At 42.7% G+C, this 24,117-nt stretch overlaps 1 protein-coding gene across 2 annotated transcripts; it reads left to right on the forward strand.

Annotated features, from left to right (window-relative positions):
* Window positions 1-1,126: 1,126 nt before the first annotated feature.
* Window positions 1,127-23,303, forward strand: ssh2b (slingshot protein phosphatase 2b). 2 transcript variants are annotated; one of them, XM_069719959.1, is made up of 15 exons: window positions 1,127-1,355; window positions 6,740-6,783; window positions 14,792-14,904; window positions 15,016-15,080; window positions 15,168-15,289; window positions 15,381-15,446; window positions 15,542-15,607; window positions 15,790-15,984; window positions 16,526-16,619; window positions 16,881-17,009; window positions 17,300-17,346; window positions 17,659-17,805; window positions 17,977-18,177; window positions 18,902-19,955; window positions 20,412-23,303. In XM_069719959.1, the coding sequence occupies exons 1-15, from the start codon at window positions 1,293-1,295 to the stop codon at window positions 21,711-21,713; spliced, it is 3,708 nt and encodes a 1,235-aa protein (XP_069576060.1). In that variant the 5' UTR covers window positions 1,127-1,292; the 3' UTR covers window positions 21,714-23,303. The 2 variants fall into 2 exon arrangements, with proteins under 2 accessions (XP_069576060.1, XP_069576053.1); XM_069719952.1 differs by lacking the exons at window positions 1,127-1,355; window positions 6,740-6,783 and adding an exon at window positions 12,041-12,450.
* The last annotated feature ends 814 nt before the right edge of the window (window positions 23,304-24,117 follow it).

Below are 24,117 nucleotides of genomic sequence, written 5' to 3' on the forward strand. Positions count from 1 at the left end.
TCTCCTTTCCTAAGCGACAACCCAAAGTTGGAGTAGCAGATTTATACCAACACTCTTAAACCAAGATATTAAATGAGGATGATTCATGCTCTATAAAGATAGCAAACCTGCAAGCAACCCAAACATAACATTTTCAAAAATGTTTTTTATACCATGCTTAGATTTGACACAGCTTTAAAAAATTTTTTTTTTAAATCAAACTATATCAACCTGAAGTTCGAATGAATTTAATTTGCTTTACAGAGAAAATTACAAAGGAACCAACAGATCCAGCTCTATTAATTTCAGATGAAACATTTAAACTTGGAAACTGACTTGTACCAGATGTAAGAGTGACTTGTGAAAGTTAATGTATAACATCTCTGGGTCTAGTATGCATTAATACTATGGACAATAATAGCTGGTAAAGATGTGCACTTTCTGCAAATACACTGTTAAAAGACTAATATAACATAGTAAGGCATTAATTAAAGAGGCAATATAGTTTTACAGATAAGTTTACCTGTGATTTTGAGTACCTACTCTGTTGGGGACAATTCAAAGTTAAAAAAAACAACAACAACAAACAAACAGGGAGCGTTCCTGGCGATTATTTTGGTTTGGGTTTGAAGACTTCCCATTTTTAATAAAAAAAAGCCTGAGTTACAAACTGTGAATGTAAAGTTTGAAAGATTTGGGCATTGTAGCTAAGCATGGGTGTAGATCAGTTGCATCATGGGTAATGTAGGATCCAGTGATTTCAAACAGTAAGCACGAAGGACAAAAAGACAGGAAATCTCGGTTGTGCTGTAACAGTTTTACCACATTAAAAAAAAAAAAAAAAAAAAGCAGAGTCTCAAAGGTCCTCAGTATTACTCTATAACGTTGCTGGAGAAGACTGCCTTTTTTTTTAAAGACATATATTTTATTGTTTAAATGCTGTGAACTGTTTGCCTGGCGATGGACTTGCTCCTCTTATAGTGTCATTTACTACTACTACTACCCTAGCAGCGTGTTTATTGTTTGACAGGCAGACACTACTCATAACTGCTTTGTTTACCTCCAGCACACATACGGTTAAACGGGATTGACAAGCTGAGGGTAGTTGCGCATGCGCAAGAGGCATTGACATAGGAAACAGCCGGGGAGTAGTCAAACAGTCCACGACCAGAGCGAAAGAGAGCCGGGGAAAAAAAAAAAAAACCGAGAGAAGACCGATAGCTCGGGTTCAGCTGGGGTTTCGACCTCTGAAGCCAACTATGCTCGTCTCGCCGCCGTCCCTTCCTCTCATGTGTCCGCTTCCCGGTCGCTGAATGGCGCTGGTTACCGTGCAGCGTTCACCGACCCCCAGCACCAGCTCCAGCCCCTGTGTTTCGGTAAGAGCCGCTTTTTTTTTTTTTTTTTTTTTTTATTATTGAAACCTCCCTCCCACTTTCGCCGCTTCCACCGCTACCAAACCCAAATCTCCATGTTATCAAAGGCGACTGGAAGCTGCATTTCCGCTGTCTTTTTTGTCGGCTACTGACTGTCACCAAAGCGCCTTGCCTTTGTACTCCTGCGCATGCGTAAAATATAGCTGCCCATCATTTTCAATTACAGTATCGGTGTCTTTTCAAGTTAACCTGCTCGAAAATGTTTAGTTGCTTGCTGTCCGTCAGGACGACACTATCAGCTGTGTTACTATGTGAGGAAATGACAACTTCCCCTTCTGTTTTTATGTACTCCGATGTTAACTCGTGCTCATTTCAGACAGTTGAAATGTTCAGCCGGCTACTTTACGCTGTCCAGCGGATAAAGAAACTCGACTTTCATCGACGGTGTCGTGTACATTTCTTTTGGCTTTCACATCCCTCACGAAACAACACGGCCATCGGAGCTAATGGTAGTTACAGAACTGCACCTTCATTCAATAAATATTCCTGCACTTCCGCCCGTGATAAAGCGCCTTGCGACGCGCATGAAGGCGGGTATTCGCCGCTGTGTGCCGTCTTGGTATGTAAACGAGGCCGTGGACGTGTGTTTCTGTTTGTCTGTCCCTGGCTGTCTCTGCATATTGTCTACCTGTCTGCCACCAGTCTCCTTCCTGTGTGCGCAGTGAAAGCAGGGAGCGCGGCCACGCAAAGTAGGGGAGCAGGTGGTTTTCCTGTTGACAATCTCTCTTACTTCCTCACTCTGCTTCTGATTGTCTGATGGAGTCACCTGCTTCCTTGAAAAGAAGAAGGAGCAGATACAATCATAAACACCCTGTTCAGCACTCACCTGCTATTCTCTCGTCTGTTTCACACAACTGCACACACACTTCCTGTGTCAGTGCTGTTTTGTGTACTGTTGGCGGCATTGTTTTCATCAGTGACGCAGTCAGTGTGATATACTGTAATATGCTAAAGAGTGCAGGGAAGTCACTAAGTACTCGAGTACTATACTTAAGTACGATTTTGGTGTATTTGTACTCTAAATATTTCCATTTATTGCTGCGTTAGACTTCCACTTCACTACATATCGGAGGAAAATATTGTTGTTTTTTTTGGTACTCCACCACATTTATTTGTCGGCATTAGTTCCTTTTTAGATGGAAATTTGACACAATGGATAGTATAACAAGTCTTTAAGATACCACACAAAGAATAAACCAGTGGTTTCCAGCCTTTTTTGGCTTCTGACTTCTTACAAAAAGCGGCGTGTCGTCGGCAGCTCCACTAAATACGGATTTTTTTCCCTGTAAAATTCGTACATGGTTTAATTTCAATAGATTTCGAATGATCCAACATTTCAGCAAATATCACAGATTACAGAAAAAGTCCCAAAATTTAAAATGCTTTCTTTCCTCTCCCAGTAATCATGTCTCCACGCTTCAGATGTATCTGGTGTTCCTGTCTATGAAACTAGATATAAAGTAGTGCAAGTTCCACCTCCAGCAGCTACAACATTAACATACTGCTTACACACTGATGCTTAATAAATCCAATGATATCGTTTATGATAATATATCCATCAGACGGACCAAACTAGTACATTTCCTACTACTTTTACTAGTACTCTTAATACTTTAGCTACATTTTGCTGCTAGTACTTATGTACTTTTACTTAAGTAGCATCTTTCATGCAGGACTCAAGTTAACAATCTGAATACTTCTTCCACCACTGGTGAAAAAAAGTTATATAAGCTTTACTTCCAAGAGCTGAGTCATTAGGCAGTGATATTGTATGTAATTTATATATAGCTCTAATAAATTAGTAAAACAAGCAGTCAGAATAAAAATGATGTTTTCTGCAGTGATGTTTTTGCTGATCAGGTGAATTAATGACTTGCTAAATCAAGGTCACATTGATGCAGCTATCAAATAAGAATTTAGTTTTATCGTAGGGCAGTCTTGCTTATAGATTTGCCACTTTGGCCACATGCCTAAAACATCCAAGGAATGGCCGTCATGGTGCAGATGGGTTTTCACACCAAATGTTTCTAAAGTTTGTATTGACATATTGACCAACAAACTATGAAATAATATAACTTGTGGGGCACATTAAGAGAATGCTGTTTCAACGGTTTCCTTGACAGTTTCACCTTCTAGAAGATTAAATTAATTGTGTATGATGTTGTTTTTCTACCCCCAGCTGTGTCCCAAATCACAAACCGCAATCAAGTTACTTTACCAAGAATGTCAATTACAGGGACACTGTCTGTCCCACCTTTTGTCCACTCCGAGCAAAACAGGTTTTGTGAGTAGATATAATGATAACTGTGCTATGTGTACACCCATATATCAGGTGATTTGTTCCGACTGTCATCCAGTACAACTCAAAATATGTAAAAGCGTAGTTGAAAGAATTTTTAGATCATACCACGGAGCAATCGGTAGCGATGAGTGCGAGGTTTAAAGCAACACACCGTGTGTCCTTTGCAGTGATAATGTTTGTTAGAGATGTGATTGTGAGCCAGACAGTCTTTCATCATGACTGGAGTGTGTGCTGCGAAAGTGAAGAAAGAAGATACACGCATGTGTAATTAAGCACGGCGAGGCTGGCGGGGACGGTGAAGGATATGAAGTGTTTTCTTCTGGAAATATGCTTTTAAATTGTAGCCCGCTCACACATACTGCGATAACAAACACATCTGGTTTGATGTGTCTTTGCTGTCATGTGATGTGCATGCGTGTGTCTTCCTGTGTGTGAAGTCTTGTGGAAAGTCTCCCCTGGTGATGCCTGCTAGCTGCCCCCCTCCCCCCACCACCACCACCACCACCATATTTACTTGAACCTCAGGTTGGCTGTGTCTGTTGAGGGTGTTTGCAGTGAAAACACGCATGCTGTACTGCATGCAATTGGACATGTTCATTTGGCCTTGAGGGGAGAAGACTTTATTAGTTTAATGTTGCTGACTGCAAATAATCTCAGCTGTGATATATATATATATATATATATATATATATATATATATATATATATATATATGATGTATATCTATCCTCCGGTCCTGCACATCCCTGCTCAGACTACATGTTCAGGTTTCACATTTCCATAAGCTTTGGAAAAAAATCTCCCATTTTCTTATATGCAAAATCTCGGGGTTTTCCCATCTAAACTAAGGTTGGATGATGCATCACAATGCAGTGAACAACAGCATGAGCTGGTGAATAACACTGAAACCCCACTCATTGTCATGTCATTTACAGTCCAAATTCATTGATACAGATTTTTTTTTTTTAGAGATATCTACTTGCATACCCTCAATGCTGAGTCATATTGTACAATCAGGTGCTTTGTATTTATTTAAAACTGATGTACTCATGATTGTTATTCCCGATGACGTGAAACCGAAATCAACATAACTATTTGAATGTTAATGTCTTCAAAAGCCAGTTACATAAATTTCCATTATTAGTTGCTAATGAGGTTGCAAGTATGGACTTCATAAGCAACAAAGGCATTTCATTTTTTCATTTATTTTTGTGTGTATTTGAATGTGTAACAATAAAGAGTCTGAATGGAGCACAAACTTTTATGAAGGTTAAAGCGTCACATATTTTACATGATGTGTTCATCAATGCACAGGACCTGTTTTAAATATCTTTTGAGTTGGAGAACCCACTATGGAAACCTGCTTTGGATACTGTGGCTGAGTGAAGCTGAGCACCGCCCACAGCAGTTCTTACATTGAACTGCATCTGCAACAGTCACAAGACCTGGCAGTAAATTCTGCTGTCCAGACGCTTTTCTACTTGTCTTTAACGCTAACTAGGCCCACACTTTCTTTACTTTCTCACATTAGCACTGCAAAATAACTTGCTGCACATCATTTTCACTGACCGCATGAATCATTTTTCCACTGACGCAGATAAGAAAGAAACACTGTGATATTATTTCTCTTCCTTATCGCCTAGCTTCAGTCACTCAGGCAGACCTGCATGACTTTATCTTTCTGTCTGTGCTCATTGTGGACCATCATCGGCCTGTAATCCATTTATTCCCTTTATGAAGCTGTTAATGTTTTTGTAATGTCGTTAAGTTAAGCTTGCACACAGTGTAAACAAGATGAGTAGCAGGCATTACAAGTTAAGTGATGGGTGTTTATCTGCCACTAAGCCCGAGCGTTTTAATTTAGAAAAACTTCATAATCCACAATGTGCTGATTGGGATTTTTTTTTCTCTTTGTCTCTCCTTGTCTCCCTGCTTGTTTTTGTGTGTGAATATGTTATTCTCTGACCAGCCACACCTTAAAAACACACTGAGGTCATTTTCCTGGAGAGTGTAAATTGAGTTGAAGCTGAACTCTGCTCTCTCTTCTGTCTCTCTGCACCACTGCTCTGTGCTCTGACAGTACTGAATATTAAGATGTGTGTGTGTGTGTGTGTGTGTGTGTGTGTGTGTGTGTGTGTGTGTGTGTGCGTGCGTGTGCGTGCGTGTGCGCGTGTGTGCGGTCGAATATGTAAACACACAATCTACTCATTGTTACCCAACATAAGACAGTCAGATTCAATTCCCTTTCATTGTCTCATTTGTGTGATAGCTCATTTGAATTTGCTAAATTTGTAAAACAAAATTTGTCGTTATAACCATATTGTGACTAGAGAACTAAATTAATTCTAAAAACACTTTCGAATAGAAGTTTCTTCGTGAAATCAGGAACCGGAGTACGACAACATTGCTCCACGGCTAAAATGGAGGGGTTAAAATGACAGATTTTATATCGGCGACCTTCAGTAGCCATCGTAATTATGATGGGAGCAAAGAAGGAAGTCAAGTAGCCAGGAATTATAGGGTAGGAAAAAGTCAGTGTTGAGAGGAGGTTGGGGGTTGACGAATGGTTAAAACTCAGGACTTTCATCCAGGAGATCATTTCTTTTGTGTTTTAACCCAAACCATCATCTTTTCCTAAACTTAACCAAATAGTTTTGGTGCATAAATCTCAACAAACTGACTGTTTCACAATGTTTGCCACATGTTTCTTATTGTTAAAATGACAGCGGTGTCCAGTACATGTGTTGCAGGTACTATCCAACAGACATGCTGAATGTTATTTTGGTACATGAGCTGTTGTCTCCGCATGCTGGTCCTGTAAGAGGGTGCTGAAAATGCTCATTTATGTTATTTTGACAGTCATTGGAAATAGACCTCTTTTGTCGGTTTGGTATGAGGACATTAACAAAATTATATTTGGATGATTTTAATCTGATGTTGTGTCTGTCTGTCTGCAACCTGAGTTGTTGACTGTTGTATTGTACGTCCCATTTATTAAATGTATTTTTCTCATTTGATCTCCCAGGAGTCGGGTAGCGGGGAGGATGACCGCCGCTCTCAGCCGAGGAGGTAAGAAACTGAAAGATTTTATGCAGCAGCCAATGTTGCTCTGATCTCAGCTGAAGCTCCTCCATCTTTTCCCTTTATGACCTCAAGTATTTAAAAAAAAAAAAAGCAATGGGAGTTTGAGATCATAAATGAGGAGTTTGGTTCACATGGACATTGCACCGGAAATCCAGTGTCAGGCCAAATATTTAAAGAGACACTAAGGTCATCTTGCAAAAAACAGATTGGACACTGACCTCTGACCTGACCTGACCTAGACTAACAGGGGAGAAAGTAGACTTTTCCTAAAGAAGCAGATCAAGATGAATCCTTACATGTGTGTGAAGCTGCAAGACTTCCTTCCTGTCCTGCTGTGTCTTGACAAAGAGCTGCTGTGCTATTGCAGCATTACAATCCAGTGCTGTCCCTTGTTGCTGCGGAGTTGGAAATCTGGTTTATCCTGTTTCACTCAACCTCACTGGTTTTAGTCCAACAGTAATCAGCAATTTCCTTCCACTGCCTACTTGTGTTTATTTGTTATACATGATACCAATAAACACTCTCACTTCTCCTTTGTTATGTTTGGCCCTTCAATAACAGACCATATCCTGAAATCCAGTCATGTGAGATAATCAAAGGCGGTTCGCGGTTGTCCATTAGAGGGCAGCAGGGTCCCTGTGAGTCACTTCTGGGTATGTGGGTCAGGAGAGCTGCACTGCTGATCCAGGAGCAGATTGGTAACCACTCCCAAAGTTAGAGCGTCTCTGTGTCTGTCTGGTCATTGGAGCTCCATGTCATCCAAGTGAGAGGACTGTCTGTATTTGTGCAGCTGGGAGTGAAATCTATACTCGCATACTGTGTGTGTGTGTGTGTGTGTGTGTGTGTGTGTGTGTGTGTGTGTGTCTGTGTCTGTCTGTCTGCGCGTAAAGATAGGTACATGATCAGATGTCACTTTCAGTTTGAGTAGCTTGTAAAGCAATATTATTATCAATGTCTTGTTTTGAAGTCCTAAAATTGTTTGAGATTAATGCTCTCTTGTCATCCAGCTGTCCACATTGGGATGAATGGGACATTTCAGTGGAAATTAGAGGTCCTCTGATGTTTGATTTGACTGCGTGCTGTTCCTCCCTTTGCTGCGGAAGACGTAGCAGAACATGCACATCCCTGTGATCTCAGGTGTGTTGGCAAACAGGCCAAAACGATTCAATAAAAGTGAGGCTGCGCATTGATTTAATATTCCAAAATCCTGGGAGCAAGTTTGTTTGTTTTCTCCGAGCGCTGACGTCTATGCTTTGTCGTGTGGTAGAAGTCAGCAGCTGCAGCAGAGCTCATCTCTGACAGCAGAATAGGACTTCAGTGATGCAGTATGTCTGCCTGCGTAAGCAAGGCCCACTGCAGTGCAGCTGATTAAAGTCAGTGACATCAGCAGGATAGTGACATCAACAAGAGCAGCAACATCACTGGCCGACCTAAAAACGGAAAATTGAAAGGAGGAATTAAATATGACGCTACGATTTAGAGTGTTTCTGATTTATTCAAATCTAGATAATGCAGATGAGAAGAAAACTGTGAAATCGAGATTTATTTGTCTGATGGAGAAGAACATCCTTTGTGTGCCTCTAAGCCTCCCCAGTAAATCTTTCTCATTCCCTCTCTCGTAATCAAATACATGCAGTCTGTTAGATATGCTATCTGGTAGATTGATTAGACTGTAAATAATCTGATTGACTTTCTGTTGGTGTGTAATACATACAAGGCTTGACTACCCATAACATAGATTCTATTTAACAGTGTGTGTGTGTGTGTGTGTGCGCGCTTCAGATAAATACTGAATAGCCTCAGGTGTGATGCTTTATGTACAGTATGTGATGTTGTGATCTCCAAGGTGACTGACTGTCTGTGTGGTTGTATACGTGGAAACACAAGAGCAACAGAGGAGTGTCTGGTGTTTGTCTGCATGTAAAAACCACATCCTGGCCTTCGCTGCTTGTCATTGGATGTTGTGACTTCAGTCAAATGGGAGAACAGTGGAACTTGAGAGATGCAGCCAACAACACACACATAAACATGTGGGTTGCTGAGAGTCCATGGATACCTAAGACAGGATATAGCTCCATAGGAAGGGCAATCACCAGTGGCCCCATGATACAATAATTATCATCATAAAAAAAAAAAATTGTGTGTAATTTTATATGATTTTACACTTATATACACACTGTAAAGTCATTTATTACAATTTTCGTCTGCAAACTGTGTCCCTAAAGGAAAACTTTGTTAACATCTGTTTTATTTGATCAAATGAATTTTTCAGTCTGTACATCTCCTTTCAATCAGTTTCATTGCAGCAAACTGGGATTGTCAAGCAGAGAAACTGACCAACATTGTCATGAAAGACTGTCATAAATGCACGCACCAAACAAATTCAATTATTCATATAGTTAATATTGATTTCATCCATGCAATATTGACAAACAAAATATTGCGATACAATGCTGTATAAATGGTTTTCCTCCATCAATAATAGCCCGTGACTGTTCCTAGATTGACCAACGATGCCTTTACAAAAAAATGCCACAGATATTTCCTTAATGTCTAAGACCAATTAAAAAAAAAAAAAAAAAAAAAAAAGGAGGTAAGTGATTGTTAAAGGGTTCATGTGGAAAGAAAGCCAGTCAGGGAAGGAGAAAGCAACCTCATGACAAGGAAGTAAACATGTGATGAGAGAGTTGAATGGAATCTGACGTGTTGATTGGTTAACTGTCAAGATTAAGAAGCTGATATCAGTGATGAAGGCCTCTTTTGGAGTGTCTAAGTCTCATTCGTGTAACTACTGTCTGCTTCTGCTGTGTTTCTGTGTCACATTTAATATTTTTACTTAATTCTTAACAGTGTTGTTACGTCATTTAGTGGACGTGGCACACTAATAAAACAACTGTACAAAATACCACGGTGTAGACATGCCACAGGTAGACCTCACAGAAAACACCACACTGTTTTTGATTATCCTGGGATATGACAGTCAGGTGATGGCTACGCAGTCACCTTCAGTTTGTAATCTATCCTATAAATTGAAACCGGGAGGGATCAACAATCAGTGTAACTTGCCTAAAGGTCAAGTTTCCCCTCAGTTCACGGGTTGCCTGAATACTTCTTTTTGATTTCGTAATTTTTTTTTTTTTTTTTTTTTTTTTTCCATTGTTGTTGTGCTGTCACTGCAAGCACGTTAGGTGTCAGGTGTTGCGGGCCCTGGTGTGCATTTTCTCTACAGGCTACAGACCTAGAATTGATTACACAACTTTGTCACCCTTCCTCCAGCAGCAAGGTTCAGACAACACAAATGGGATTAGTGTCTGCCTCTCTGCACATGGTATGGGGAGTCAATAATGAACAATCAGGAAAAGTGTTGTCATGGAGCTTTCTGATGCTGTACCATGAGAAGCGAGGAAAACTGTCAGCAGGGATTTTAAATTCAAAAATTATACTAGCTTTTGACCTGATAACCATTTCCTGACAGATGCTGCGGTAGAGAAGATGATGTAATGTTACAGTATGTAGTTGTTGATGATTAACTGAACTAGCTTTTATAAGCCGGCTCTCTAAAGTAAGGGGTTCAGGGATTACTTTGTTTCTCAAGATAGTTTTATCTAGCCTAGAAAGCTGTGATATTTTGATTGAAGGGAATTAAATAAGGGAATTTAGTTGAACAGCTCTGTTAAATATAATAGATGTGGTCAAGTGGTCTGGATAAGCAGAAACTAAAAGAGCATTAACAACCGTGACAGAGTTTACTATGAGACTAATGCGATTAACCACAGCGTTCTCATACAAAACCAGCTAAAGCTCTACTTTTTTTTTTCACAGTAAGTAAGTCTGACAGTAGTAGCTCAGACATCACCGCTGTTCCTTTTAATGTCTCTGCATTTTGACAAAGATGAGCATCGCAAAAAAGCACTGTAATGATAACAATAATACCATTTTTTTTTCTCCCACTTGTCCAGTAGGTCAGAGTTTTACTGGCCCCTTTTTATATTGTCACTATAATGAGAAGAACTCTTTTTCTGTAGTTCTGTTTAATTCACTATACAACAGAAAATGTCCCTTTAGATTTGGTTGTTTGTTATATAAGAACAGATATGAACAGTCTGTGATAACATTTCAACTAGTATGGATGTAGTTGAGATAATAAACTCTTGTTAAGAACTGAGACACTGCGTGTGTGTGTGTGTGTGTGTGTGTGTGTGTGTGTGTGTGTGTGTGTGTGTGTGTGTGTGTGTGTGTGTGTGTGTGTGTGTGCGTGCATGCGTGTGTGTGTTCACCCCAAGCTGCTTCTGCGATCCTCCTGTCCACCGCAGAAATGGAGCTGAGCTGCCTCAAAACATCCCAGTTGAACTTGTCATTGACAGTCTGACACTGTGGCACAAATTCACAGTGCACATCGCCAAGACCGTCAGAGAAATCCCACCTGTTAAAGCCCTGCTGATCTGATGAGCCTTCTTTGTTCCTGGACAGTGAAGTTCTGCCCCTCAGAAATGTGAATGTCTCTCAGAACACCTCATTCGGCTCCCTGCTTCGTTAACTTAGATTTTATAAAGTATTTAAAGAGTCTCCCTGATTTCCTGGGTTGGACACAAACTTTGACCCGCACCCTCGGCACTCTTGGTCCAATTGCTGCTTTGTTGGGTTCAGTGGTCACCAAAAATGTGCGTAACTGGAATGATAATGTCTATCAAGTGATGTAATTTGGAATACTTACACACTGAGTTTATAGCTTTCCCCAGCTCCGTGCACGTCATGATGCCGTGCACCATTTGTGCACAATAGTAGCAGTCTCTCAATTTTTTTGATCCACTCTCCTATGCTTAACATCAAAGCATATATCCAGGGATTGATACAGGTAATTCCACTACAATGAGTCATTTTGTTTAGGTGCCATTGCTTTTTTTGGGGGGGGGGGGGGGGCTGAGAGTGACCATATTTGGACGAGCTCGGGCGGAGCGGGCAGTGGAGGACACTACGCCCGCTCACCTATAGTAGAATATCTTCCCCTTTTTATTCATTTACTTATGAATGTTGAAAATAATCCCTTTTTTTTTTTTTTTCTTATGCAAGACTTGTTTGCATTAAGATTACGTTGCCTGTGGCTGTAGGACACCCCCACTTTTCACCCTGGCACGATTAATCCGTCGTACGCTCCTCCACAGACTGGTGTTTTCATGGATTGGACCGTGTGTGTGTGTGTGTGTGTCTGTGTCTCTCTCTCCTCCCCTTCAGCGGCAGGATTTACCGCAGCCTGCTGCAGACAAACGAAACAGAACCACTGAACAGATGTTTTGAGACACCTGCGTGCCTCGTGTTCAAATGTCCACGTCGTTTCCTCACTGCGCTCCTTCCAGTCTCTTGGGAACATATCGTTTTGACGGACGCGTTGTTTAATGCCGCGATGTGAGCAAGCCCTCAAAGTGTGACCTTACACCAGAGCGTCTGCGTTTTCACAACTAAACAACTTGTCGGTAACTACCAGTCCGCCTTCTGCGCACCCTGCCCTCGTCCCCCGGGGGCAGCGATGCCTCCCGGTGTTGCGACCGCCCCGCGGGGCTCGTCGTCCGGCTGCTTCTGCGCCTACTGCGGGGCGAAGATGAGACCTCGGTTCTCCGAGAACTCCGCGGTCGCTCGGGGGGAGATCTACCAGCTGTAAGTTCACTGGATGCACTGTGATCTGAGCCTCAGGCTTCGTGCGCACAAAATCTTAATATGAGCCGCAGTATCATGTCGAGGCGGATTGTGTTCTCACAACCATCATGAGAACGATGATGCCTGTTGTGGGCTGCTCGGATCTGATTCAGCCAGCTACTTACTTGGACAATGCACTTACAGTATGCTCTGTTTATGTTCTCATTACCCCACACTCCAGTACATGCTTACAGAGGACTGATGTGACAAAAGAAAGGCTTGTGGTTTTTCCATGGTGACTTAATGGGAAGGATGTGACAGCACAGCAGCAGCGGTCAGCGGCTGCAAGAGGAGGTTTCCTTCCCTTCGCTCCATAATACTCACATGCACACGTCCACCTTTGTTATCGTTTCATTTTTTAGCTGTGTCTGAAATGCATCATGAGGGGGCACAAGAGATCAAGGCACACAGTGTACCTTTCGACAGATTGTTTATAAATCGGAGGATGCGAGTGATTTGTGTCTTCAAGGAGCAAATGTTGGGACTGATACCGGCAATTTATGTGTTTTATCAGCCGAATAGAGGCTTAGTTTGTCTAAACTTACCCGTAATTTGCACCTATATAAAGACATCTGTCTGATGTTTGTGTACATTTGTTGGTGCTGCCTTTGTTACTACTCATAGTCCCTGTTGCTGTTGATCTCTACGTTGGCCTGAGGAAGGTTTAAAAGCTTCTTTTTTTTTACTTCAAAGGGCGAAGAGTTTTACTAGGGCACATTGCTAATCTTAAAATCTGTAACAAACTTTATGTTTCCAAATTCATGAGACTTTTTAAATGTCATTATAAAGGAAACTGAGTGTGAGTAAGATGTGGGCTGAACATTATCTGCGGATGTCATACATTTTCTAACTTGCCTTTATTTTTAGCTTGAGCATTTTACTGGATACTTTAAAAGCCATGTTATTAAAGCCCAAATATTGGTCAATTGTCACTTTTTGTTCTGACTGCTGTTCATTCCTCCTTTGGCTCTTTGTGAGGACAAACAGCCGAAAGTGACGTCCTGTCAATTTTTGTCAATAGGCCTATATTCATCACTGCCGTCCGTACGTAGGGAGTGTCAAATATGAACTGTCACTGACCGCTGGTGTTTCGCTCATCTCAAAACTCAATGAGATTTCACTTTGACGTCAGCCTAATCGCAGGGTCAGAAACTCTTTGTCCAACACCGAGTGTAATCTTCCAGAAAAATGCACAAATACGTCAGAGCTTTCCCAAAATCAAGGGAATGTTTTTGGCATTCTAAGTCCATTATGCAACTCCATTGTTCAGAGAGCAGTTGCGCCGAGTGGCTTAGCCGCAGCTGCCACTTCTACGCTAGGTTGTTGTTCAGCTTTGTGTCATTAAGTAGTGAAGTCTCAGCCAAAGCCAGTGAAGTTGTAATTGCCTCTTGTACAGAGATTAAAAAAAAAAAAAAAAAACTGCAGGAAGGTCTGCTTGGAAAGTTCATATAAAGAAGACATCTTTGGTTAAATGGATGAACAATTTTCTTTTTCTTTTTTTTTTTTTTTTTTACTCTGTAACTCAGTACGTTGAGTCTGTTGTGCTTCTGTCATTTTATGAACACGTCCAGCTCACCATGTAATTGGAACCGGTTGGTTTTCATTGCACAGTCAAGTGTCCTGAGCTCATAATGACACACAAATCTTCCCATGATTGTTTTCTATCTGATGTTTGTTCAAGACTTCGCAGATATTTTCTTAGAAAACATTGAAATAAATTCCTATTTTGGAAAGATATTCAACTTTTAGACTGCAGAATCCCTCATACTCAATATTTTGATGTTTTCACGCTGATGAACAGCATCTTCGGCTTAACTACAGCTGAGGAATAAAACGCCACAATTACTGCAACATCAGCAACAGTGTTTACTTTTATATGTCTCCACTGCAGCAATAAAATGTCAAAAAGTAATGAAAAAAAAAAAAATGCCCAAACACAAGTTCATGGCTTTATATTGCTGGTTTTGTCTGACTAATGGGCCGTAACTCAAAGATACTAATGTGTAAGAAAGAAAAGGCACAACATCCTCACCTACGAGAAGCTGACCTGAGGAGTGTTTTGCAGTTTTACTTGGAAAAAGGAATCAAACGACTAACAAATCACCAAAAGATTTGCGAATGATGTTTTCAGCTCATCACCTGCGCGTCACAAAAAAAATTGCTTGACCGAAGAGTGGCACGCAGTGCGTTTCATTGTCAGAGAAGCTGATGTCACTTAAAGCTTTAAAGCCTCTCTAGGATAGATTTTGTGATGGAACCTGTCTCATCACCTACATTTTCTCCCTTTTCTCCACCTGCGCAGCATCAGCGAAAGTTTCCTGACAGTTAAAGGCGCCGCTCTCTTCTTACCTCGAGGAAATGGCTCCTCCCCTTCGTCTGGCTCTCGCTTCTCACAGCTGCGCAGTAAACATGCAGGTGAATAAAGTCCTCAAGACCCACTGACCGTTTGACTGCTCGATTAGGTGTCATGTATGTGCAGCTGCAGTTCTTCACACTGGTTTCAAGTTATTTCTCTCCTCTCACCAGGAGACATCCAGCAGCATCTACAAACCATGTTTACTCTCCTCAGACCGGAGGACAACATCAAGCTGGTGGGTAGACGCAACAACACAAAAAAAAACAAATCAGGGTGTCAATCAACCTCGAGCCTGAACAAGCCGCCGTTTCTCCCGCTGCAGGCGGTTCGTTTGGAGAGCGTCCATTCTCCGATCACCCGCTACATGGTGGTGGTCTCGACCAACGGTCGTCAGGACACCGAGGAGAGCGTGGTGCTGGGAATGGATTTCAGTCCCGTCGACAGGTGAGACGGTGACACGCGCGCAACGCTGCAGCATGCGCTCGCCACTGTTGATGCCGTGAGGTTGTAACGCGGAAACTTTTGTCCTTCCCAGCTCATGTTCCGTGGGGCTGGTTTTGGCTTTGTGGAGCGACACTTTAATACATCTGGACGGAGATGGGTGAGACAGTAGCAAACGTACTTTCACTGCAGAGTACGCACCGAACATTAGTCTGCAAAGATGACTGACACGTGCTTCTCTCTTCTCGCTCTCAGGGGTTTCAGTGTGTCGACTGATAACAGAGTGCATGTGTTCAAGCCCGTTTCCGTGCAAGCCATGTGGTGAGTCACCCTGCATTAATCACACGCCTTGGTATCTACTGAACTCCCTCATATTAATTGCAGGTGCTCATCTTGGTGTCTAATTTGTGCCATCCATTTAAGTCTTTTGAGTTCACGATCTCAAACTCTCTCCCTCTCATTTCCTTATCAAATCTTTCTCCTTCTCACCAACTCCCTCACAGGTCAGCCCTCCAGTCTCTCCACAAAGCATGCGAGGTGGCCCGTTGTCACAACTACTTCCCAGGCAGCTTGTTCCTCACCTGGGTCAGCTACTATCAAAGCAGGGTGTCCTCGGACCAGGCCCGCATCAACGAGTGGAACGCCATGCAGGACGTGCAGTCCCACCGCCCCGATTCGCCCGTGCTCTTCTCCGATGCGTAAGTATGCAGGTCATATGGACTATGTTTTTCACTTTGGATTCTCTCCCACTGCTTTTTACATTAATATTTATGGAAAGTAGGGTGTAAACTAATGATCATTTTCAAACGTTTGGTCTTTAAAATATCAGAAATTAACAAAAAAATGTTGACCAGGGTTTTTCAAAGCCCGAGGTGCAGCGTTAAATGCCTTGCTGTTTTGTCCCAAATCGGCCACCGGCAAAAGTTAATCATCATTAGGGACTAAAGGAACAAGAAAGTCTTCATATGAAAGAAGTTAAAATTGGAGAATTATGATGTTTTGTCATTATAAAAATCCAAATAGTTGGCGATCAATTTTCTCCGATCAATTAATTCTTGCAGCTCGAATTGAAAGACTGAAAGATGCAAATATTGGAACATGAAATGTAGAGGTTCAACTCCTTACCATGTGTGAGCAATGCACATAGTACCATCAAGTGCTTTAGTCAGATATCCCCTCCACATGGCAGACAGTAGACTAACTTCACATATCGTGTTTCAATGTCATGATGTCCTGCAGACCTACAGAAAGAGAGCTGACAGAGCGGCAGATCAAAAGCAGCTTAAGGGAAATCATGACGCAGAAAGATCTTGAAAATGTCACTTGCAAAGAGGTGAGTCAGTGCTTCAGATTCTGGGTTTCCAGATGCTTTAAGAGGATATGATTCATTATTGTAAATTCAGAAGTGTTTGGTCCCAGTTTTTTGCAACTAATCGGGCCCCGATGACATGTTTGAGTTCCTGTTACTCGTCAGTATTACAATTAAAAGAACATGTAATTTTGTATTTTCTGTACAAATGTTATTTCTGTATTTTAGGTTTAAATTTGACCTGTGTGCATGTGTGTCTCTTCCCTGACTGGATGTGTTGAGTAGATCCGGACAGAGCTGGAGATGCACATGACCTGCAACCTGCGAGAGTTCAAGGAGTACATCGACAACGAGATGATCATCATTCTGGGCCAGATGGACAGTCCTACGGAGATCTTTGATCACGTCTTCTTGGTGAGTTGACTCACAACACATCTGGAGCACCTGTGCTGCATTTGGCACCAAAGAATAGAAAGCGTGAATGATTTATCAGCACTTTTGTGCACCAGGCCTAATCCATGTCTGGGGAACCCGACAAAGTATGACGTAATCTTGTGTAATTCTTCATTTCAAGGTACTTTTGGTCTTGTTTCTTTTTGAGTGCACTCTGGATGTCAGGCATGTCTTGCCACAGGATTTAGGCATTATGAAGAGCTCAGTGGAAGGCTTTGAACAAGTCTGAGGATTGCTTTTGTTTCCTACAGGGATCCGAATGGAATGCATCCAATCTGGATGAGTTGCAGAAGAGCGGGTAAGGAGGGATAAAAATAACAAAACCCGCTACGCTGTACAAACTGTAGCTACTGAAGTCAGTAAGAACATAATATGAGGGGCAATAAAAAAAAAAGTTCATAGACGTGCATGGAGCAGGGGGAAGCTAGAACCTTTGTGAAATGATTATAAGTTTTGTCGCTGCACTCTGTTTGTGTGCAACGGGAGCAGTCTCGGAACATTTTGTTTGCCCCTGGTATTCATATTATATGACCCTAGAAATCTGTGTATAAACAACTGTACATCTAATCATCGTTCTCGTCCTCTCATTTACGTCTCTCTTTCCCCTCAGAGTTCAGTACATTCTGAATGTAACGAGGGAGATCGACAACTTCTTCCCTGGTGTGTTCGAGTACCACAACATCCGTGTTTACGACGAGGAGGCCACCGACCTGCTTGCCTATTGGAATGACACCTACAAGTTTATATCTCGAGCCAAGTGAGTTTCACGTGACTTATATTTTTTCCTCCGATCCGCTCACCTTGTCAGGACAAGGAATTATGAATCTTCTGCCTCACAGAGCTGTTGACAGTGATAAGATGATTTTTTTTAATATATATATATATATACATATATATATATATGCTTGATTCTTTCTGTCTACATCAGGAAATCTGGAGCCAAGTGCCTGGTGCACTGTAAGATGGGTATAAGTCGCTCTGCAGCCACAGTGATTGCCTATGCCATGAAGGAGTACGGCTGGGATCTGAAAAAAGCCTTTGATTACGTTAAGGAGCGCCGAACTGTGACCAAACCCAACCCTTCATTTATGAGACAGCTGGAGGAATATCAGGGCATACTTCTGGCCAGGTACCCACACATGAACGCACTGGTATGATTCATGGGTGGGTTTTACTATGTAAAGCAAAACAAAAATGCACACACGGCTAAACCACTTTAAAGTGCTTCCAAAGAACACGCTTTTTATTTGACCAAATGAAGAGTTTTTACTCACAAATTCTACATCTCTACACCGAACCATAACAAGCTTTACAGATTTACATAATTCAGTAGGACATATGACTGAGTTTTAATTTAAGCTATTTATCAGGAATTGCTGTCTTGTTTTGGTTTTCGTGAAGTTTTATTTTCTCTGCTGTGTGTCAATCTTTTGTTTTGGCCTTTTCAGGTCTGCAGATCAAATTGAAAATACAATATGATCACCTTTAGAAAGTTGTGATGATGGCAAAAACGTTCACACATCCAGCTGACATAGAGCAACAATAGCATTGATTTGGAGTTGTATTTCTGGCCACCCTTTGGGTGATATTCCCTATGCGTTCATCACTTAGTACAACTACTTTCATATTACACATTGCCATAAATCCCCAAAATATTTATAAGTGCAGTGTCTTATTAGCGTCATATATATCTGTTAAACAATACATGCATAGCACAATAACCTCATAAAATGTTTCTCTATAGATGTCTGCATAAAGGGGATAAGAGTGACATGAAATGACTGCAGAATAAGTCATTTCTTCTCTTTGTTGTCTTGTTTGTCCCTGTTTGTGCTTGTCACTTTCTTCTGCAGCAAGCAGAGGCACAACAAACTGTGGCGTTCCCACTCCGACAGCGATCTATCTGAGCACCATGAGCCGCTCTCTAAATCCCACGCCCAGCCCCACAGCCTGGGTCGCTCTGACCCCCACAACCAGGCCAGCGGCGCGCCTGGTCCCTCCGTGAAAGAACTGCTGGAATCACTGGGAACGTCGGCCAGCGGCGGCAAAGCGGCACACTCCACCAGCCAGCCCGATACTGGCATCCGTTCCAAGCAGCTCGGCTCGTCGTCCTTCGAGCGGGCGGCAGCTCTCTTCGGCGATGCTGCGGCTCCAAGCCCCGAGGCGCCTTCTCGTTCCGCTGCAGCTCAGAGCAGCCAGCTGGAGCGCCGCTGTTCTGAATCCGCGGCTGGCTCTGTGTCCGCCTCATCTCCCCCGCTCTCCAACGGCTCATGTGACTCTGAGGAGCGGCCTTCATCGCCTCCTCTCTCCCGGCCGAGGGCCGCCACTGTGGTGCCCGAGCCTCAAAAGGCAGACGTGGCGACTGTTGCGCAGACCGTTTTGGTGGACCGGCCTCACCCTCCTCCAGCCCTTCACCACCTCCCCCCCTCTCCCGCTCCGTCCCCAACTCCGGCCTCCGTGGGTGAGGTCGTCAAACCACAGGGGTCGTCCTGCTCTCTAAAACCAATGCTCGTGTCAGTGCCTGAGCCCATGGCGACACAAACACCGAGCGCACATCAGGCCGGACCCCACGGTCCGTCTGCACCGGAGCTCGTCAAAAAACCAGACTGCGACCAACAGATATGTGGCTCGTCGTCGGACGGTTTAGCAGCCCAGTCCACCTCCACTAATGATTTTATCAGCTATCCCGGTGCCATTCCACAAGACAATGTGATGTTGTTCGGCCACAGTGCTGATCACATTAACTTTTTCAGTGCCAGGGAAAAGTTCAAGGGAATGAGTCAAGATGGCAAAGCTCAGTGCGCTGCGGTGCAGCCGTCGCCGCTGCTGAAGAGCTGTGGCAAAGAAGATCAAGCGCCGCTTCAGGAGGTCTCCACTGGTGAGGGGAAGGAGGAGGAGAAAAGAAAGGTAGGCACTGCTTGTCGCAAACTTCCCAAGGCTACTACAAACTTATTTACTTCAAAAACACCGAAATCGTGGCGTCAGGCTCCTCGGGTGCTCTGACAGCAGTCTCGTGTCTGGATGTTTCGATCATTTTCAAGGCTATGTTGGTGTAAAATGGAAAATAACATAGATTATCAAAATATTTTTAAGTAAAATATTATTTTTAGGCCCTTTGGAAGTGTATTGAAACTGCAGCTGTGCTCTTGGATTATAATGTATTATCCGTTTCAGTAGACCTTTGTGTTCTTGAGTTTAAGTGTGCCACCTAGTGGCATGTAGGTAGAATACTCCCTGTTAAATATCTCTCACTTCTGACTCGGTTATACTTTAATGTCTCCTTAGGATCAATATGGTTATATTAACGCCTTTATTTTGCATTTAAATAAAGCTATCTTTATATTATCTCTCTTCCTTTTGTAGGATATTCACGTCCCTGTGCAGGTCACAGAGACTTCGCCTCTCAGCCAATCAGAGCCTCAAGGCGCCCAGGACCAGGACGTGAGAAAATTGAGGCAGGAAACGGAGGACGGAGAGGGTTTATCACAGAAGGAAGCTGAGAATGTAAAAGAGGATGTGAGAAACAAAGAGGAGGAAGAGGCGTCCTCTGCTCGTCTCCACAGCGACTGGACGAGGGGGTCAGTGCGGCGTGTCACACAACAGCTGGAGCAGAGAATGAAACAGGAGCATGACACTCCGTCACCTTCCTCTTCTCCGCCTTCCCTCTCCGGCAGCACCTCCCACTCTCAGCGGCGTCCGCACAGCATCCACACTGCACTGATATCTAATACCCAGGATGCATCAGTTGGCTCGCAGGTGTCCGTCTCTAGCACTGCGCAGGTGGAGCAGGAGGAGGAAGATCGGAAGTTTGGACCAGTTAAAAGGGAGCGTGCTTATTTAGTTGAGATGGGGGACCTCGGAAATAATGACAAAAGCACAAAAGGACACAAACGCCAGCCTGCTGATACTAGATTGTTCTCTACCTCTTCTCCTTTCCACCACTCTGCCCAGTCTCCCTTTGCCTCTGTGAACTTCCTGTGTTTGGAGGGTGTGACGGAGCTGGAGTCCGGCACGGACTGGGACTGCTCCACAGAGGGACCCCACGGCGACATTATCATGAGGGAGACATGGGAGACTTTGTGCGAGCTGGGTGCCTTCCTGCGGCAGGTGAGCATGGGTGGGACCTGCAAGGCCAGGCGCGTGGGCCAAACCTTCGGAGCCACTCAGAAGCGAGGCAGCAGTATCCAGAAGCGAGCCCGAGAGGTGGAGGCCAGGATTCGGCAGGCGGGCCTGACGCCTCCGTCCCTGATGAAGCGCTCGGCCTCTCTGGCCAAACTGGGCTGCTTGGAGCTGCTCGCCAATGACCTGAGTGAGTGGGAGCTCAGCCGCTCCGCCTTAACTCCTCCTTCAGCGCAACCTCCGGTCCACACAGCCAGCGACGAATCCAAGAAGCAGCGGGTCCACAGCACTTCTTCCCCAGCCGGCCAGCAGCCAGAGGTCCTGGAGATAAGGGCGGAGAGGCTTTCTAATGCTGGAGAAACCTCACCAGGAGTCTCTCTTCCACCAAGTCAGAGCCCGCTGAGAGGAAAACTCCCAAACACTGGCCAAGATTCTCTGCACTGGCCTGGGCTCACACTTATGACAACAAGGCAGCAATATGGAAGGACTCACCCTCTGAGGCGGCTAAAGAAAAGAACTGTTAGCACCCTTTACCACACCATGTAACCCTCACTGTGTGTGTGTGTCTGTGTGAGTGAGAGAGAGAGAGAGAGAGAGAGAGAGAGAGAGAGCATACACCTGTTAGAAATGACAATTAAGTGCATACGTTGGATTTTATTCAACAACACAAACCAATGCCTCTTGCCTTAAAGGATATGTTTGGTAGTTCCTGTATGTTTTTCCTACAGATCCAGCGAGTGTGAGATCTGTGACTTGTGACGCCAGCCTCAGTGCAAGCACAGTGACAAGGCTATGAAGGTTTCCAGATAACTGAAATTAAATCTAGGATTCAATTTGAACAAAGCAACAAAAAACAATCATCCAGACAGTTGCAAATGTTAAAATGCCTGAGCCTGCGGATACGTCACAGCTGGCTTCTTCATCAAACTTGATATTTACTTGATTGTTGTTGGTGGATTGAATAGTCCGACCTGATGTCAGGTGGAATGTAGCCTCCGTTTTCTCTTTTGCTTTCATGTCTCTTCATCAATATTCATGCTGGAGAGAAATTGATGCAGCTCTTCCTCTGGTACAATCTGTAAATCAATCTGTCTGAAGTCGCATCAACCCAGACCTGTCAAACTGGCAGATTTAGTTCAAAAATGACCATCGAAAAAAACGACAACAAGACTTTGCACCCAAAAATATCACCAATCAAAGTCCATTGTAGAGACAGAAGATCTCAGGTTGAACCACAGACGATCAGATGATGAGTGTTTTCCCTCAGAGAAAGCTGTGTCTAGAACAGGAACTGAAAAATAGTCTCTTTGTGAGAAGAGGCATGCTTTTTTTTTGTTGTTGTTGCTTTTTTGACTACACGATACCTCAGTAAGTCAACCAAATCTGAGCTGCACAAGCGTTCCTGCGATGTCCTTCTCAATCTCAATCAGAAGCGGTTTTAACTGAAGTAAAATAGTCTCTCTCATGTCGTCTCGCAGTTCTGATGCCACTTAAACTAGATGTTTTTTTTTTTTATAATGTCTGTATTCCTGTGTGGGAGAAAGGCTAGGTTAGGGGATTGGGAGTTAAAGGCAGAGTGTATATTTGTGAGGTTTCTGCTCTGTTCTCTTTGAGATGTAAAGGTCTTTATTGTGAGTGTTGACATTTTAGGAACTGTACATGTTTTTTTTTTTTTTTATATCTGGTTTGTGTCTATGTGTGAGTGTGACGGTGTAGCACAATTTGTACCTTGTAGGTGTGTAAATTTTTTTAATTTTTTTTTTCCATTGATTGATATCTCTTTTGTACACTTTTTAGGAGTGTGCCTGTGACTGGCAAGTGAAGCTTCTCTGCAGTCTATCAGAAATGTCTGTACAGGGACGTCTGTCATACATGCACTTTACTCCCTTTTTAATTTTAAATGTGGCTTCTTTTTTTTTTTTCTTAAAGTTTGTTAGTTACTTTTGGGAGAGCATGCTTAGGTAGTAGCAGCTGTCGGGTGTGTGTGTGTGTGTGTGTGTGTGTGTGTGTGTGTGTGTGTGTGTGTGTGTGTGTGTGTTGTCAAAAATGTTTCTTTTATTTTAAACTATCAGTGTAAATATTCTTTTTTTATCATGTGCTTCAACTGTGACCATTAAACAATGGAAATTATTAGGAGTCAGGTTTACTGTGAGTCTGTGGTAATATACTTAACAGGAAGGATTCAAACAGGTTTTTACGCTCTACCATTGTTTTTGTTTTTTTAAAACATTTAGCAATTAGTCATTTAATTATTTTGTCTATAAAATATCAAAAATAGTGAAAAGTCCATCCCAGTTTTCCAGGCCCAAAGGTGACGTCTTCAAATTACCTGTTTTGTTTGACGAAATGTTCAAAGATCCAAGATATTCATGATAAAAGTAGAAAATCCTTAAATTTCCTCTCGTTTAGTAATTAATTCAATTTTAGTTTACAATCATATTTTTTCAGCTCCATTTTGCAATCATGTGCCGTGTCAAGAGAGCACATTCGCAGTAAATGTATTAACACCTGGGTTAATTTGTGCCTGCAACATGCAGTACAGCGCGGCGATCGCTTTGTTTTCCGTGAGGTGAGTATTTTCTCTCTTCCCTGGAAAACTGCACTCGACATTTGACGGTTTATCACTGATGAAGTTGTTTCGATGAAAACTTTGTTTATACTCTTGTGAACAGTTTTTAGGTGAAGCCAAATTGTACGTTTCTATTTAAATTGTTCAAATCAAATCTTTTACTTATGAAAGTTGCAGATTTTACAAAACAAAAATCTAAAATGAAAGCGTTAAAAATTCAATCGTTTCTTTGAATATTGATATATTTCTCAGTTGACGTACACAGCTGGGCTAATGAGTCTTGTATGTGCACCATCAAAAAAAAAAAAAAAAAACTGAAAAAGATGAAAGTAGAGGGGAAAAAAAACAACTATTTTTCTCTTCATAGATGCACAAACTATG

This window comes from Brachyistius frenatus, unplaced genomic scaffold (assembly GCF_029030835.1).
Source record: "Brachyistius frenatus isolate BFR_SWC_R1_liver_20210118 unplaced genomic scaffold, ASM2903083v1 Contig_5, whole genome shotgun sequence".
Classification (NCBI taxonomy): Eukaryota; Metazoa; Chordata; class Actinopteri; family Embiotocidae; genus Brachyistius; species Brachyistius frenatus.

Excerpts from the sequence above, each read along its gene's own strand:
- ssh2b (XM_069719952.1), top strand. The coding sequence starts at position 12,323 with ATGCCTCCCGGTGTTGCGACCGCCCCGCGGGGCTCGTCGTCCGGCTGC. Across the intron at positions 15,290-15,380 it reads GATTTCAGTCCCGTCGACAG|CTCATGTTCCGTGGGGCTGG; the intron begins GTGAGACGGTGA and ends TGTCCTTCCCAG. Across the intron at positions 17,806-17,976 it reads AAGTTTATATCTCGAGCCAA|GAAATCTGGAGCCAAGTGCC; the intron begins GTGAGTTTCACG and ends TGTCTACATCAG.